The sequence below is a fragment of the Cibotium barometz genome, chromosome 16, assembly GCF_041138505.1.
Source record: "Cibotium barometz isolate CiBa-2024 chromosome 16, ASM4113850v1, whole genome shotgun sequence".
In the NCBI taxonomy this organism is placed as follows: Eukaryota; Viridiplantae; Streptophyta; class Polypodiopsida; order Cyatheales; family Cibotiaceae; genus Cibotium; species Cibotium barometz.
Genome location: NC_141061.1, coordinates 55,434,467 through 55,451,181, shown reverse-complemented (window position 1 = coordinate 55,451,181; position 16,715 = coordinate 55,434,467). Strand labels below are relative to the sequence as shown.

The 16,715-nt window shown below is 46.1% G+C and overlaps 1 protein-coding gene across 6 annotated transcripts in view; it reads right to left on the bottom strand.

Annotated features, from left to right (window-relative positions):
* Positions 1-213: 213 nt before the first annotated feature.
* LOC147630758 (serine/threonine protein phosphatase 2A 55 kDa regulatory subunit B beta isoform-like) overlaps positions 214-16,715 on the bottom strand; it is a 73,042-nt gene continuing 56,540 nt past the window's right edge. For 4 of the 6 annotated variants that reach the window (XM_086810739.1, XM_086810741.1, XM_086810742.1 and 1 more), the window contains 6 exons: positions 15,337-15,460; positions 15,064-15,187; positions 14,066-14,134; positions 13,739-13,830; positions 1,562-1,639; positions 214-1,458 (listed from right to left, as the gene is read on the bottom strand). In XM_086810739.1, coding sequence (XP_086666865.1) covers positions 1,242-1,458; positions 1,562-1,639; positions 13,739-13,830; positions 14,066-14,134; positions 15,064-15,187; positions 15,337-15,460 — 704 coding nt within the window. In that variant the 3' untranslated portion in view covers positions 214-1,241. The remainder of the gene's footprint in view (positions 1,459-1,561; positions 1,640-13,738; positions 13,831-14,065; positions 14,135-15,063; positions 15,188-15,336; positions 15,461-16,715) is intronic. The other 2 variants (XM_086810743.1, XM_086810744.1) reach the window with 1 other exon arrangement.

The following is a 16,715-nucleotide window of genomic DNA, read 5'->3' as shown; positions in this document are numbered from 1 at the left end:
TTCGTGTGCCAAGGATATGGACATGCAAAAGTGATTATCATTCACTTCACTAGGAACAGGGAAAAAAGCACGAGCTAAGCTTTGAAGGAAAACAAACAAAATTAAGGGTCTAACTAAACCGAGAGACATAGAAGTGACTGATATTAGAACAAATCAACTTGATTATGAGCTACAATTGATTTGAAATTAAGAGAGACTATACAAACACGTATTATTTTAGAAGTTGGTCATTATTTGTTAAAGAAAATTGTCAGCCGACCATGAATTATTGGATTTGTCCTTAGTAAAATATAAATCTTGTTTGCTCCAAAGGACATCGGCCAAGTTGTCCAAACGAGTGTGTTTCTGATGACATAAGGTAAGGACTTGTATCTCCCTTTGGTTTCTTTTGAATCTAATTGACTGTCCCCAGTAAAAACACGCTTAGAAGAAGACACAGTTGAATTACAGTTCAAAAACACAAGTTTCTAGCTCCCCTGCAACTCCATAACAGTAGATGAGATTTTCCACGTTCTCCACGTCTTGAAATAATCAGTCCTCAGCCTTCAAGACCATGCTTTGCTCAATGTAGAAACACAATTTGGAGCAGGTGCCTAGTGCACCCTCTCAAGCCCCAAGGAAAGAATTAAAAAAAGGCCTTGTAAAAACCTCATGAAAGACGGAGGCAGGTGAGGCCAGGTCCACAGAAAGCTTGGAGCTTATTAGCCTGTTTCCAACAGTTCAACTGTCAAGGCCTTGAGAGAAGCCTTTGTAAGTGTGCAGGTACCACACAGAATCAGGGGTGCAGAGCGGAGCCCATGCTCCCGCTTCTTGCACAAGCCTTTACATAGAGACCAAGGGGACAGATAAACCTCAGCACTCATATCCAATCAAACGAAGTTCCACTATGGATTACAGAAGCAATAAATCTTCCTGCACCCAAGCTCCAAAACGAGCCCCCGTAACGCCGCATGCTTTCTGAACCTATAAGGATTGCCCTCCAAAGGGCGTTAAATTGGAGGTCGGCAGCTTCTTAGCTTGAGAATCTGCTCCTTTAATAATGCTTGCACATGGTTGTGCTTGCTCCCCGAATAACCAGCACAAATAGTGGACATGAATGACAGCAGGTTGAATTCGATGCCCAGTTTGATGCAAGGTCTATGCGTAGTACATGTATAAACTATTTGAGGCAGCACAGGCTATCACGTTTGCGGAAGGATGCCATGCCAGATGTAGGAGCTTCGATTTGAAATCTTGAGCTCCTACATTGAGTTCAGCCCCTGTATTCTCGCTTCCTGTGTAATCATGTAGTGAGATTGAAAATAAGAGATGAGACCTCTTGCCAATGCTTTTTGGTTAGAGCTAAGCATGTAATTAATTTCAAAACCAAAGTATCCGAGCGTCCATAGACCTCTTTTACTACGACGCGCAAAGTTTGTTAGGCTTCTTATAGGCTTTGTTGGAGTCTGCGCAAGCCGCCTTTTAACATCAAAGCCCATGCAAAAAGAAGACCAGATGTTAGTATTTAAGAAGAACGTGTAGTATAGTGAAAACAACCAACATTGACATTTGCACACTTTACTTTGTTGGGTGCTTGCATGCTTCCAAACTAGTTGCCTCCTCACTACCAGTCACAGCCCCAAATACACGAAATACATTGCTGCAATCAACACAAGGAATACACCCAGATATGTTACTCCAATCTGACAAAACCAAGAGATCACAAACTTGCATTTCCGTCATGGTTGTTATTTGCTGTGTGTGTGTGTGTGTGTGTGTGTGTGTGTGTGTGTGTGTGTGTGGGTGTGTGTGTACGCACGCGTGTGCGTGCGTGTGTGCATGGTTTGCTCGCCTGCTCGTCTGGCTGTCAACTGTTTCCTTTTTGGTGATGGGGCCGTCATCTGTTCTTGCTTCAGAGAGGGCCGTCACCTGTTCTGCTGCTGAAGTTCTGCTCTCCTCACCATCGACTGTTCTTGCTTCAGAGAGGGCCATCACCTGTTTTCTTGCCGAAGTCCTACCGTCGCCTCTTCCTGCTGGCCGTCGCTGTCTTCCTTCTCCTGCTGCTTCTTTTGCAGCTGTTCATCTGCCGCCTGCTGGTCGTCATTTTTGTTCATCGCTGCTGCCTTAGCTTCTGCTCAGTGTGCGTGTGCGTGTGCGTGTTCGTGTTCGTGTTCGTGTTCGTGTTCGTGTTCGTGTTCGTGTTCGTAGAGTGTGTGTGTGTGTTTGTTCTGTTCATTGCCATGGATTCTAATTAGCCAATATTTCAAGAAAATGTCTACTCTTGGGGATGTGTGACTCGCAAGTGAAGACCTTAAACAACTGAGAGAAAAAGCCCCTCCAATGCTTTATCATGAAAACCCTGATGTGCAGTATGTATATGTTGTTCTGCATCATCATTTCCAGGAGAGTCAGGCTGTGTGGGACAAGCCTAAACCCACATTAAAAGACAAAATATCTGTTCAGACAATCTTACCCAATGTTAAGAAGTTTTCTAAGGGTGCACTTACCTTGTTTTTTCCCGGAAAAATGCCTTCAGCCATTGACATTGCTCAGTAGTTGAAAAATATGCTCAGAGGATGTTATGTAGATGGGGTGTAGTATGCTACACGAGGATTTTTTGAAGTGGTGCTTATAGATCTCGCATATAAACATCAACTGCTGCAAAAATCACTGTTGTTTTATGTAAGGCAAATGGTCCATGTGGTCCCATGGACTCCAACTAAGGATTATCAGGCACTTATCAAGCATCATTGCCCCCTGTGGGTTGAGGTAGTCAATTTTCCAGTAAATTTCAGCGAGACACTGCCTGGCCTGGCTTAACAGTTATGCACTAATATCTCCACTCCACGTGTGATGGGAAATCGCAATCATTTCTGTATGCCTTGGGACACTGACAAACTCCAGCTGATTCAATCCCTCTTGCTCCGATTGCAAATGATTCAATGCCTCAAACCAAACACCCTTCCCATAAGACAGCTAATCCACCTCTTGTGGTTAATATGGGTGTCCAGACTAAAAATAAAGCTGGACCGCAGGCACAAATGCGTTCTGAGCCACCTCAGAAACCTGCTGTTGCAAACAAGAAAAGCATGCCGGATGCATAGGCCTAGCAAACTCCACATCCGAGAAAAATTATCAATGTGAAACCTCGACCATTGCAGCCCCACACTTGGACGGAGGCCACTACATAACCCGTGAACTCCAAGATTACTTTGGAAATATCTATATAGGATGAAACCCGATATAGTGTGTTTACAAGAACATAATCAGCATGCTCTCGCTGGACAAACTGGTTATTTCCATGACTATGATATCTAATATGCAAGCTTTGTTTTTTCTAGTGTTTGTCTACTTATACCGCATGCAATAGTGGCTTATAATGATTCAGATGGTAGACTGATCATTGTACAGTGCATTTTAAATGGGCAGACTTATGAATTTGCATCAGTTTATGCTCCTCTAGTATCTTCTCGTCATGCCTTGCTCTTGCAAAAATTTATGCAATATTCATGGATGACTATTGCTTTTTTATGTGGTGATTTTAATAATTCACCATCATGAGAGGACAATTGTCACGATTGTGACGTATTTATGTATCAGATTCTCTCTTCATTGCTAATTCCTGTTGCAGATGCAAAGAGTAACCAGCCAAAGGGAACCCCTACCCCGACTGGTTGCGACTCTTCGCCAAAGGATGTACCTCTTCATCGAATAGCCACATCCCTTCGACGAATGGTTGTATCCCTCTTCATCGAATAGCCACATCCCTTCGACGAATGGTTGTATCCCTTGATGAATGGTTGTGCCTCTACATCGAATAGACACATCCCTTAGCCTTAAGTTGTACCCTTTCGTCTAAGGTCATGTCCTTTCGTCAAAGGACATGCCTCTTCAAATGTGTCTCTTCATCTCCTATATAAGAGACCTATTGTACTCAGTTTAATACAACAAGTCAATTCAATCTTATCTCAAGTTTTCTCCTGAAGGTTCTTGTTCTAAGTTAAATACTTTAGTAATTAGTATACAATATGAAGGATTAACAACATAATTCTCATAGTGGTATCAGAGCTAATTTTTTTCCTGCCCGTGGGTTGTGAAGCCCTCACCCTCTCCGCGGTACTCCCTCATCCACCTCTCCTCTCGGTGTTTGTATGGAAGAAGCAGAGCGATGGTGGACTTGGCATGAATCCTTGCTCAAAGTAATGTAAACAAGAACACAAGGTCTCACACCCATACACACGCATTGTGTGTATAGCAGAGAGGGACCCCTGTTGTATTTCCGGACTACCCTTCCTCCCTGCTAACTGGTGGTGATAAGCGTTCACAAATGGCGGGAATTGCCCCTTCGCTGCTGAATATGGAGCCCCCCCCCTCTTCGCCTCGTTTGCTCTGCCAGTTGTCGGCCCGGAGCCCTCACCGCCGATGAGCACCTTCTCTTCGCTTAGTCGCTGCCGGTGCCCTTCAACGCGGCGCAATCCAGTCGGCGGGGCTCTTCGAAGCGGCGCATCGATTCACTCGGCGACGTGCCCGTCACCTTTACACCACCAAGAAAACAACAAAAAAAAATAATCATACGCACTGTTGCCACGTGGATCTTTAACCAAAAAAAAAAACAAACAAACCCAACAGGCGTGCGTAACCCACCGGGCTTGCACTGGGCGTGCGCTGGGCGTCCGTTTGGGATTTGCTGGTGTGAACTGCCGCCTTGGGCGATTCGGAACCCCCCCCCCCCCCCCCCCCCGGTCAGGATGCCGCCTTGTTCTTGCTCGCCTCCTCCTCCCCAGCGATTAGGCGCCTTTCTTCCTGGCTGTTCGTGGGTTTTCCTGGCTTTGCCCACACCACATACTCTGTGTGCTCTCGCCCTCTACGTGCATGCTTCATGGACAACTTTCCGGAGGAACCCGACATGCACATCTCTTACCTGAGTTACATCGACGAGATCCCCGAGGCTGTTCTTCCCGAACACAGCCCTCCTCGTGCCCTCACTCCGGAACCAATGCCACTTCCCGCCGATGCTGGGTGGATTCCAAGTCTTCCGGCCTCTCCTATCCCCGCATCCCCGGCCTCTCAAGTGTACCGCATACATGTCAACAGCCCGCATGTGACCGAACCCGACACTTGGACGATTTGGACTATTTTCCTCACCTGCGAGCCACTGCATCTTACTCATTTCGAGTATTTTCTATCACGGTACCCGCAATTGGCACACTTTCTTCCAGAGTGCACTGTGGATGGCCTCCGCAATATCTCCTCCACGCGCCCTCCTGTGACATTTTACTGCGAGATCTTCGTCCCCAACTATACTCCATTATCTCCGGTGCCCAGTTCTTTGGCGGAAGCCGACGCAGTAACTTCCGAGGACGATCCCGAAGAAGTGGAAGACCCCGACTTCGCGTACAAGGATCCTGTTACTGCCTCTCCAGCAGCAGCTGTTCCTTCCATTCTACATTTCGGGTGGACCTTTCCTGCTTCACCACAGTACTCTATCTGAGTTCTCCAGATGTCGACTTCACACGACAACGTGCCACCCGCCGATCCTCAGATGGAGGCCTTGCAGATGACTACTCTCCAACAACAGATGGAGGACTTGCAAAAGGCCTTTTTCGACGGTATGGCATCAATGAGATCACAAATAGAAGACATGCAACAACGGCACCAACATCAGCGCAAGGAATCCAGGAAGTCACAGCGAGCGCATCATTCGCGTTCTCCACAATCATCATCATCATCCTCGGTGGGCCAGCAAGACGATCCCTTAACTCCTCCCGATCCGACTGCCGAGGTAGACAATGTTGAACTTAAACTTTTATATAAATTAATGACCACAGCACAAACACGAAAGACGGACATCAAGTTACCTGAGCCCTACAATGGCCGCCGCGATAAGCGGTTAATCGATCATTTCACTGGCTCTACGAGATGGAGGTTTATTTCTCAAATACCAAATTGCCCGAAAATAAAAAGGTGGCATTGGCCAGTACCCTCTTGAAAGATACCGCCTTCCTTTGGTGGCGACGCAGGATTTCAGATGGCAAGTCTACTCCAACGTGGGATAAATTCCAGCGTGCTCTTCGCAAGGCTTTTGAGCCTGCAAATGCGAACTTTCATGCCAGGTCTTCTCTCCGCCGCCTGAGTCAAACTGGCTCCATGGCCGCGTACATCTCAAAGTTTCAAAAACTGGCTCTGGAGATAGAGACACTCAGCCCCTCTGACCAGCTTCACAGCTTCATTGACGGGCTTGAACCCACATTCCAAGACAAAGTCCATAAGTACAATCCTGCCACCCTGGATGAAGCAATCTCGTATATCGAGCGCATTAGTGATTACCGGCGTCCTCCCAGGAACTTTCCCTCCAACGCCCGTTCCTACTAGCGGAATCGATCCAATGGGACTAGCCAACCCCAGCGTCTAATTCTGGACAACCCAACTCTCGGCGACCATATTCTGGACAAAAGTCCTTCCGGCCGCGCTTTTCCGGGCAAACTTCCGCGTCAAATGCAGGATCCTCTCAGACCGAATCCTCTGGCAGCAACAGAAACCGAGATCGGTCTCGAAAGGACCGTCGCAACAATGATCGGCACAACTTCAAGCGAGAAACCTCTTCAGGACAGCAAACCTCTTCATCACCTGCCACTTCATCCCAACCTAGTCGCCCAGGCCTCTGCACAATTTGTTCTGGCGATCACCGGTGGTATGAATGTCCTCAGCGTCCTAAACCCTCCAACACTCAGCGCAATTCTCAGGTGGACAGTTGCCACCATGTTGATCATGACCCGCCTCCTGTGAAAGACAAGAACAAACAGATGGCTTGTTCTGTTCGCGTTTCGGAGTTTGTCAGTACCCTTAGTTTAAGGGCCAAAGTACCAACCCTGTTCCGGTGAATCTTTCCAAGCAGGTCCTTAGTCTTCTGGGCTTCATTGGCGACCATCCCATCAATGTGCTGGTGGACAGTGGCTGTTCCACTAATTTTGTGGGCACTTCTTTGGTTCACAAGCTTCGCCTACAGACCCGACATTTTGTGGATGCTTTTCAAGTCGAGCTTGCTGATGGTTCCTTTCTTAATTGTAACAAAAAGGTGCAACAACTCCAGTTCCAGATTCAAGATTACAAAGATCACCTTAATTTTTCAGTAATGCCGTTGTCACATTATGACATGATATTGGGACTGTATCGATATGATCCAGTGATCAGCTTTCGTTCCCATTCAATCCAATTATATCATGATGGTCGAGAGCTGGAACTTCATGGCCTTTTTAGTGCCAAACCCATCACTGTTGTTTCTGCCCTGCAAGTCAAACGCCTCGTCCGCAAACGTGACTGTACAACATCCCTGGTCATGTTACGGGAGATTGAAGCAGAAACTAGTGAGCAATCTCAAGCCTCGTCATCAACAACTGCTTACTTGGAGCAACCCTTCTTCAGGCCTTTTCAGGATTTGTTTCCAAATGATCTTCCGACGACATTGCCTCCTCGTCGTCCTATGGATCACCCGATTGATCTTATCCCAGGTCAACCTCCTCCAACCCGAGCTCCATACCGTGTTTCTTACTTTGAATCTCAGGAGATACAAAAGCAATTGCAGGAGTTGCTGGACAAAGGTCACATCCGTCCCAACAAAAGTCCCTTCGGAGCCCCGGTTTTGCTTGTCAAAAAGAAGGATGGATCAATGCGGCTTTGCATTGATTACCATGCTCTCAGCAAGCTGACAATCAAGAACAAATTCCCTTTGCCTCGCATCGATGAGTTGTTCGACCAACTGCTTGGTGCTAAGGTGTTTTCCAAGATTGATTTAAAGTCCGGCTATCATCAAATTCGTATCCGTAATGGTGATGAATACAAGACAGCCTTTCGGACAAAATATGGCCATTATGAATTCTTGGTCATACCTTTTGGGTTAACCGATGCCCCGGCCACTTTCATGACCCTGATGAATGAAATTTTTGGGCCATACTTGGACAAGTTCGTGATCGTTTATCTTGATGATATTCTGGTTTTTAGCCGATCTATGGTCGATCACAAAGAGCATTTACAGATAGTCTTTGAAGTACTATGCAACAATGTGCTGTACATCAACAAAAAGAAGAGCGAAAACCATGTGGAATATCTTGGTCACATCATTTCTGCTAATGGGTTTGCAGTAGATCCTAAGAAGATTCAAGCGATTGTGGATTGGCCTTTGCCTCTCACCATTTCAGATGTTCGATCTTTCTTGGGACTTGCTAACTTTTATCACAACAAGGTGCATAGATTTTTGGAGATTGCTGTCCCTTTGACAGAACTGACAAAGCTGAACAAACTTCAGTGGTCTTCGGATACTGAGCAATCCTTCAATGATCTCAAGCATGCCTTGACGACAACCCCGGTCTTGGCCATTGCAGATCCCACTCAGCCCTTTGATGTAATGACAAATGCCTCAGATCGTGCTTCTGGTGGAGTTTTGATGCAGAATGATCGTGTCATTGCTTTTGATAGCAGAAAGTTTTCAGCCATTCAAAGCAGGTATCCTGTGTATGATAAGGAGTTTTTGGCAATCGTGCATGCTTATCGAACATGGAGACATTATCTTCTTGGAGCAGATTCAATTGTACGTACAGATCATCAATCTCTGACGTACATTTTCACTCAGCATGTTATGAACTCTCGACAAGGCAGATGGGTTGAATTCTTGGCTAATTTCCACATGATTATTCAGTATGTTCTTGGTCTTCAGAATGTGGTTGCAGATGCCTTAAGCCGCATGCCTCGAGCCATTAATTTTGCCATCACAGATGTGCAAATGGAAATCCCTGCTTGTTTCAAAAATGAATATTTGACGGATAGAGATTTTGGAGATGTGTTCCGTGCTCTCAAATCTTCTAATCCCAGTCCTGCAAAAATGAACATGTTTGCAACCTACATTATCATGGATGAGTTGCTGTTCTTTGCTGATCGCATTTGTGTGCCTCACAATACTTCATTGCGGAAGATTCTTATTCAAGAGCATCATGAAGTCCCTTATGCTGCTCACCCTGGTATCAACAAGACATATCGGCTTTTGTCTGCTACATTCTTCTGGCCTCAGATGCAGCAAGATGTTATCAGATTTGTCAAAGCTTGTCATTCATGTCAAACAATGAAAGCCTCTCGACAACTTCCTCAAGGGTTACTTCAACCGTTACCAGTTCCCAATGAGAGATGGGAAAGTATCAGTATGGATTTTATCACCACCTTGCCTCGTTCATCCAAAGGCAATGCTCAGATTCTTGTGGTGGTTGATCGATTTTCCAAAATGGCGCATTTCATTCCTTGCAAGAAAGCTGCTTCAGCCCTAGATGTGGCGTCATTGTTCGTGCAACATGTCTTCAAATTGCATGGTTTGCCAAAGACCATCATCTCTGACAGAGATCCAAAGTTCACTGGACATTTTTGGACGTCTTTGTTCAAATCTCTTGGCACGAATTTGTTATTCAGTTCAGCCTATCATCCTCAAACAGATGGACAGACTGAAAGAGTCAATCAGATTTTGGAAGAAATGATTCGACATTACATTCAATTCCGTCTGGCATCATGGGAAGATTATTTACCACTCGTGGAATTTGCTTATAATAATTCCCATCATTCAGCAATTGGATTAACTCCATTTCAAGCAGCATATGGGCATACTCCTCTTGTGCCTACAAACTTTGTTTTACAGCACAAAGTGGCGTTGGCAAATCAGTTGGTTCAGGAGATGCAAGATGTGCTTGTGCAAGTTCGAGATAAATTGGTACATGTGCAACAAAAATATCAAAAACAAGCCAACAAGCATCGTCGACATGCAGAATTTCAAGAAGGAGATTTGGTCTTGTTATATGTGGCACCTCACCGATACAAAACAGTGAAGTCAGTTTTTCCAAAGTTGCGACCTCGCTTCTATGGGCCTTTCAAGATTCTTAATAAAAATTCAGCTGTCAGTTACCAGTTGGAACTTCCACCTTCATGGGGAAAGATTCATCCGACTTTTCACATTTCTTGGCTCAAACAGTATGTTCAAGGAGATTCGCCTGTTCCAGACTTATCTTCATATGTACCAGAAATTGAAGATGACCATATTATCCTTGTTCCAAAAGCAATACTTGACGTAAGACAGAAGAAAACAAGAAGAAAGTTGACTACAGAATTTCTTGTGAAGTGGATGGACTTGGATGAGTCTGATTCCACTTGGCAAACAGATGAAGAAATGCAGCAGTACCCTAACCTTCTTCAGGAGTTCTTTGACAAACGGATGTCTATCATTTGACACATGGGTTTTATTTTAAATGGGAGGGAATGTCACGATTGTGACGTATTTATATATCAGATTCTCTCTTCATTGCTGATTCCTGTTGCAGATGCAAAGAGTAACCAGTATTCACTGGGGTGTTGTTTGCGCCATCTAGAAAACAATAGCTGATCATGAATATGACAATTCTAATCTCTAGCAGATCAGCCAGTTGTGGATTGGCTAGCTTAGTGTGATGAGCCACATTCTCCCAGAATGTCCCTTCTCCCATCGGTAGATACATTAGGAAAGGGGTTTAATAACTTACTGACAATGGAAGAGAACACTGGGTAAGTGCAAGATGAGGAGGTTCCTTGTGTTTCTTCTTGACCCTCCAAAGGGAACCCCTACCCTCGACTGGTTGCGACTCTTCGCCAAAGGATGTACCTCTTCATCGAATAGCCACATCCCTTCGACAAATGGTTGTATCCCTTGATGAATGGTTGTGCCTCTACATCGAATAGACACATCCCTTAGCCTAAAGTTGTACCCTTTCGTCTAAGGTCATGTCCTTTCGTCAAAGGACATGCCTCTTCAAATGTGTCTCTTCATCTCCTATATAAGAGACCTATTGTGCTCAGTTTAATACAACAAGTCAATTCAATCTTATCTCAAGTGTTCTCCTGAAGGTTCTTGTTCTAAGTTAAATACTTAAGTAGTAATTAGTACACAATATGTTGGCTGGGAGGGTGGTGGTGGCAAATCAGGTGCTGTTAGCGACCATGTGGTACATTACGTCTTGCTGGATTTTCTCGAGCTCTTGCATCAGCCAGGTACAGAGGCTGATCAGGAACTTTCTGTGGTCTGGGCGGGACGGTCAGCCAGCTCGGGCAAAGGTTGCATGGGCAGTTATTACACTTCCGCTGGCTCAGGGCGGTTTGGGCATTATAGATCCAGTCGATCAGAGTAGAGCCTTATTGGGGAAGCTTATTGTTCGGGGGTTGCTTCCAGGCGCTGAGCCTTGGAAAGAGCTCCTCTTGCAGCGACTGCAGGCTCGGGCGCCCCCTGCAGGGGGTACTTGGGCACCAGAGATTCGCTGGATCTTCATAGAGATGAGGAGGACAGGCCTCAGTAGAGGATGGGAGGACAGATTTGCTTTGAGTATCCTGAGAGCTTGGGAGCTGCTGAGACCGGGGCTTTCTCAGCGGCCTCCTTCTTGTGTTGAGGAGCGGGCCAGGCAGCCGCTCATCTGGAGCCCAGCGGTTCGTACGGAGCAGGGTCATATGCTTGGTTCTCGGCCTCGTCTAGCCTGGGGACCTTTAGCGGCAGGCCCAGCTCGTAGTTTTGGAGACTGGCAGGCTTTCTGCAGTCTACCAGAGGAGACCCAGGTGGAGAGGCTGAGTCACTTCAGAGGGGGGTTGATTATGAGGGATGATATTCAGGAGGCACTTACAGAGGAGTGGTTCACACCCCTTGAGCCAGTGGCCCCACGGTGGATGGGAGCCTTTACACAGTTGGAGATCTTGATTGCTGTCAGAGCCAGCACTGAGGATGGCAGATGCCTTTATTATGAGATTCAGGATGAGGGCAGACTCCAGAGAGTGGAGGTGGAGTCGCCTTTGGTTGCAGAGTGCACCTTTCAGAGGATTCGGGTAGTGGCTGCCGCTTCTCGGAAGTGGCATATTGACCCCGACCCTGCTGATGTGCTCCCGGATTGGCGCATATGGGCATATGCAGCGCGCCCCTTGGCCCGGCTACAGTGGGACCCCGGGGAGTACGAGTGGCATGATCCTTATGCATCCCTTGAGGCCACAGAGATCACTTTTTTCCAGTATACTGTTCGGCTGGGACGGCATATTTTGACGGCGAGGAGGACGGTTTCTCCGGCGGCAGCGGGGCATTGGCGATTGCAGGGACTTTCACAGGAGTTCCTAGAGGATTTCTGGGCTCGGCTCTGGGCTAGTCGACAGGCCCGCAGGATCTCGGCTTTTTAGTGGCTGGTCGCCCACAGGGGCTCAGCAGTTGGCACTTGGCTTGTTTACAGCGGTCTTCCGGCGGCCTGCGTCCGATGCGGCCACCCTATGGAGACACAGAGACATTGCCTTTGGGATTGCCCTCAGGCACAGCAGATTTGGCTGCGGATGCTGCGTATTCTGGCCCCCCTCTCTCCAGAAGGTATGTTTACGTGGGGTGCCGCTGCTTGGTCGACTACGTCAGGGCCTGCTATGGGCTATGAGATGAAGCAAGGCAGTCAGGCCATCAGATTTATTAGGGGCCAGCCTCGCCTGGTTCCAGCACCGGATTTCTCGTCCGCCAGCTGGACACAGGAGAGGGATTTACGATGGGAGCTCTTCAGCAGCCTCACCATCTGGTTCACCTGGAGGGCTCGGTGCTTTACGGCCTTTGAGGGGAGATTAGAGCCACCAGCAGAGACTGTTCGGGGGATTTGGCAGGAGTTGATCCACACCCTGCGAGGACAGTACGACCGCATCCGGGGAGACTCGGATGAGGCGATCTTACGGCGCCAAGCCTTTCACGCCACTTGGCGCTGCGGCCCGTTCTACACCTTACACACGGGATCCCCCCGTTGGCACTACAGGCCACCTGTTTGGCTCTTCCCCCCCCCCTATTGTATGATTTAGCCGCTCAGTTCTTTATACTGATGCTTGTACTTTACAGCACCTAGGGAGAGTCTCCCGGGCTGCCATGATGTATTCACTGCTCTTCTCTCTCTTAGGAGCAGGAGAGATCTTTTGTAGCCCTACGGGCGTTTTTACATAACTAATGAAAGGATCTTTTCTCGGAAAAAAAAAAAAATTAGTACACAATATGAAGGATTAACAACATAATTCTCACAACAATACTCGTGGTCTCTCTCACATGATTGCAACTAAGAGGATCTCATGGACAAGATGCATTATGTCGTCAGAATGCATTAGATATCTTGCCCGGATGTAAAAGGGTTCACATTCCATCACAATGTTCTTACTGATTATCATGCTCGTTTGGATCGTTGGTATATTTTAAATGCTGATCATGCTGCATGCCGTATGTAGGTTGACTATTCCCTGGGACTCGTTGATCATGCTCCTTATGGCGGGGTCTTTATTTCGATGATCCCATTGATGATATACAATTGCCCACCAAACAACTTCGTATGGTACATAACAATTATCTCAACACCCCATGTTTCAGGAAATGGTGTGCGCTATTGTGGATGCCCTAAAAGCTGAAATGTATGCGAACATAGACATTGCTTGACATCATTTTGCAGTGTGAATACAAGGGGTAATAACAGATAATGGAAAATGGTACTTAGGGAAAGAAAGACAATGAATCGTTGTGGCACTGCCTTACACAGGATTTCCTGCATCATATACCTAGATGCTTGAATGCCATATTTCCTGCTATCAGCTACAGCAGTTAGACCAGTCTCATCTGGATTTGTTTTTCCACTGTTTTTAGTTTTCCACATCTGTGAGTCTATTAATAACTTCAAGCTTACAATAGAACAGAAGAGGACCAAAATAAGACAAGTACCTGTAAGACCCTGTTGCTACTCGGAGACCATCTCCACTCAGGCAGCACTCAAATTTGTCAAATATTGAGTCATTCTCATAGAGATCACATAGCTGGACAAGAAACCCAGCACACCTATTAAGCATGCAAAATATCACCATGCTGTTCCAGCAGCTACCATCTCATATGAGCATCTACAACTCAAGCAAAGCACTCTGAGCTCTCCATACCAGACTTGCTATACATTGGACTGTAGAATATGCCACATTGGTCTACCTACAAAGGGACATCCCACACTAGGTCTACATAGGATTTCATCTGTAAAATATGTAAAATATAAAAACAAACCTTTGGCCGAAGATACTCGTGTACTTTGAAAGTTGCAATCGGTGAAGACTCCATGTTCACATCCCAAAGCTGTGATTATTAAGGACAAAATGCAGAGTTTTTACTTCTGAGGACCGCCATCACATCGTAGCATAAACTTGAACAAAAATTAACCCCAAAACACAAGACCGCCCTAATTTTATTAAAATGTGCACAAAATGGCCCACAGTTAAGCCCAGCCAAACAATATTTGGATGCATGTCCTTCGCCTACACAGTAGACTCCAGTAATGTGCAAAACAACTACAGAGAATTCTACAAGAAACCAGTCACCAGCATGGACACATCTAATGCAAACTATATCCTGCCTTCATCACCACTATCTGACCTTCCCCATGGCTGCTCCTGCTCATGGCTGCCGCTGCCTGCCCTCATATTGTTGCTAGTTGTGAAGCCAACAGGCTTCAAACTTTGCTAGAATGATGTGGTGTGGGGTTTGGCTCACCTCCGTGGGTATCCTAGGATTGAGCTTGTTAGAACTAGAGAGCCACTGTGGGGCTTGGTTCATCTTTCGCGCCATCTTAGGATTCAGCTTATTAGAACTACATGACCAACTGTAGAGCACACAAATGAGCAGTTATATCAAGTGATAAAAGACTAGTTCAAAAAGCCCGGCCAGGCCAGGTAGGCAAGACATGAAGCCTGGATGAACAACAAGTAAACCCAGGCAGACAGCCTGACAACTAGGGACCACCAAGTTGAGGGTAGTTTGGTTTGCTGCCAGCTCAGAGCCAAACCAGCAGGCTAGACCAGGAAGAAAGTGCCCTTTAGAAGCAGCACACTCTCAAACTTGTTGACTCAACAGTTTAGCTCTCAGCTCTTAAACAGTATCCGGTAATTGCCATTGAGCCAATGTTGGTGATAGGCAGTTAGGTCAATCCTGGATATACTATGCATGGGGCATTGTGACACTTGTATTGAACGTGCTCACATTCCACAGTGTTTGTTGAGCACACATACCTTGAGGTTAATGTAGTCCCTACTTAAAATGTAGCGACCACCCCTTGCAAACTTGATGTCTGAAATAGATGCGATAATCTCTGTGAAAAAGGAACGTGATCCTGAAGCTTCCACCTCTTCAAATCTGAAGTATCAGGTAGACACAGCTACCAGCAGTTAGGGGGGGAGTGGGGGGAAAGTAAATACTTGGGTTGAATCAACAAAATGAACATAAATCCTTTGACATGCATGCATAGACCTGCACACATGCCACACACACAAACACAGCCTTACAGTTTTACGTGCTTGTCACACAGTGCCGCTTGTCGCATATCTACAAGGCGAATTGTACCCTTGGAGCTGCTGTACGCTAAAGTATTGCACTGGGTAGGGTGAAACTCAGCAGATGTTATCACCTCTGCAAGCATGTGAACCCTTTAAGTCAAAGGCCTATAACATCAAAGGTTAAGATTTTTCGCATCCATCACATCAAAGTAGCAACAAATCATAAAAACTGTGGTTAAAGCTATTAGGCACAGTACACACCGTACATGTTTGGTACAAGTAACTGTAGTACTGATGAGGATAAGGTACATAGCGTACATTTGACTTCTTCAATTAAGAAGGGTACAGATATAAATGCACTACGCTAATGCATGGAGAAGCATACAGGCTGCACAATAAGTAGTTCTACGCAAATGGCATAGGCTGGTGTCTACAAGGGTTAAATGGTCACATGGCCTCTCTAAAACAAGAAAAGAGTGAATTTTGTAAGAGAAGTTAAAACACACACACACACGTGTGCATGCCACACCATGCTGGGCACAAGTCTGGATCTGCATGGGTGGCATATGCTGGTGTTTAAAAGTGCAAACCATGTCTCCAAAATTATCCTCATCAGCTAATCAGCCTGCTGTCCACAACCTGCATATTTAATTTCATGAGGTCTTCAATATAGGATTCCACAATATCCTTGATCTTTGCTGATGTTGGATATCAATGCTCCACCATCATAAATTGTATTGTCCAAACGCACCAACTAGCCCACGTTTGTCTGGCCCAATTATGAGGAGTAGCCATGGTTGAGCACCCCAACGCCCAACATCCCTATATTCACAAGGGAAGGTGGCCTAGGAGGCCAAATACTTAACAAACGGCTTGAATTAAATTTGTCACATTGCCAAATAGGCTACATGCTACATTGGACCATTATGAGATAACGGTCCACACATAAAGTAGGTAGACTTCACTCTTGGACACCCTGTCCTAACATTGCGAGGCCCAAGATGAGCTTGGATGGCCATGCGAGGTGGGAAAACTGCTATGCAATTTCTAGTTCATCTTTATGGGCCGAGTCTACACCACAGACGATGGCACTGACTATGACCGCGGACCGACGTGGTCATATCATGGCCGCCCCTGTGTCTACATGCCTATATATAGATACACGGCCAGCCCCTTCTCCACATTGTTCATTAGTCATCTGAAGGTGAGAGCCTACTAGGGTTCGGGTTTGTGTGCAGCTCAAAGATGAAGGCCATTGTTAAAGGGAAGCAACCAACAATGCGAATGAGAGAGAGAGAGAGAGAGAGAGAGAGAGAGAGATGTGATAATGCTCAAGAGACACACGATATCCACGAATCAATGATGATTTGATTTATGAAAAATATGAA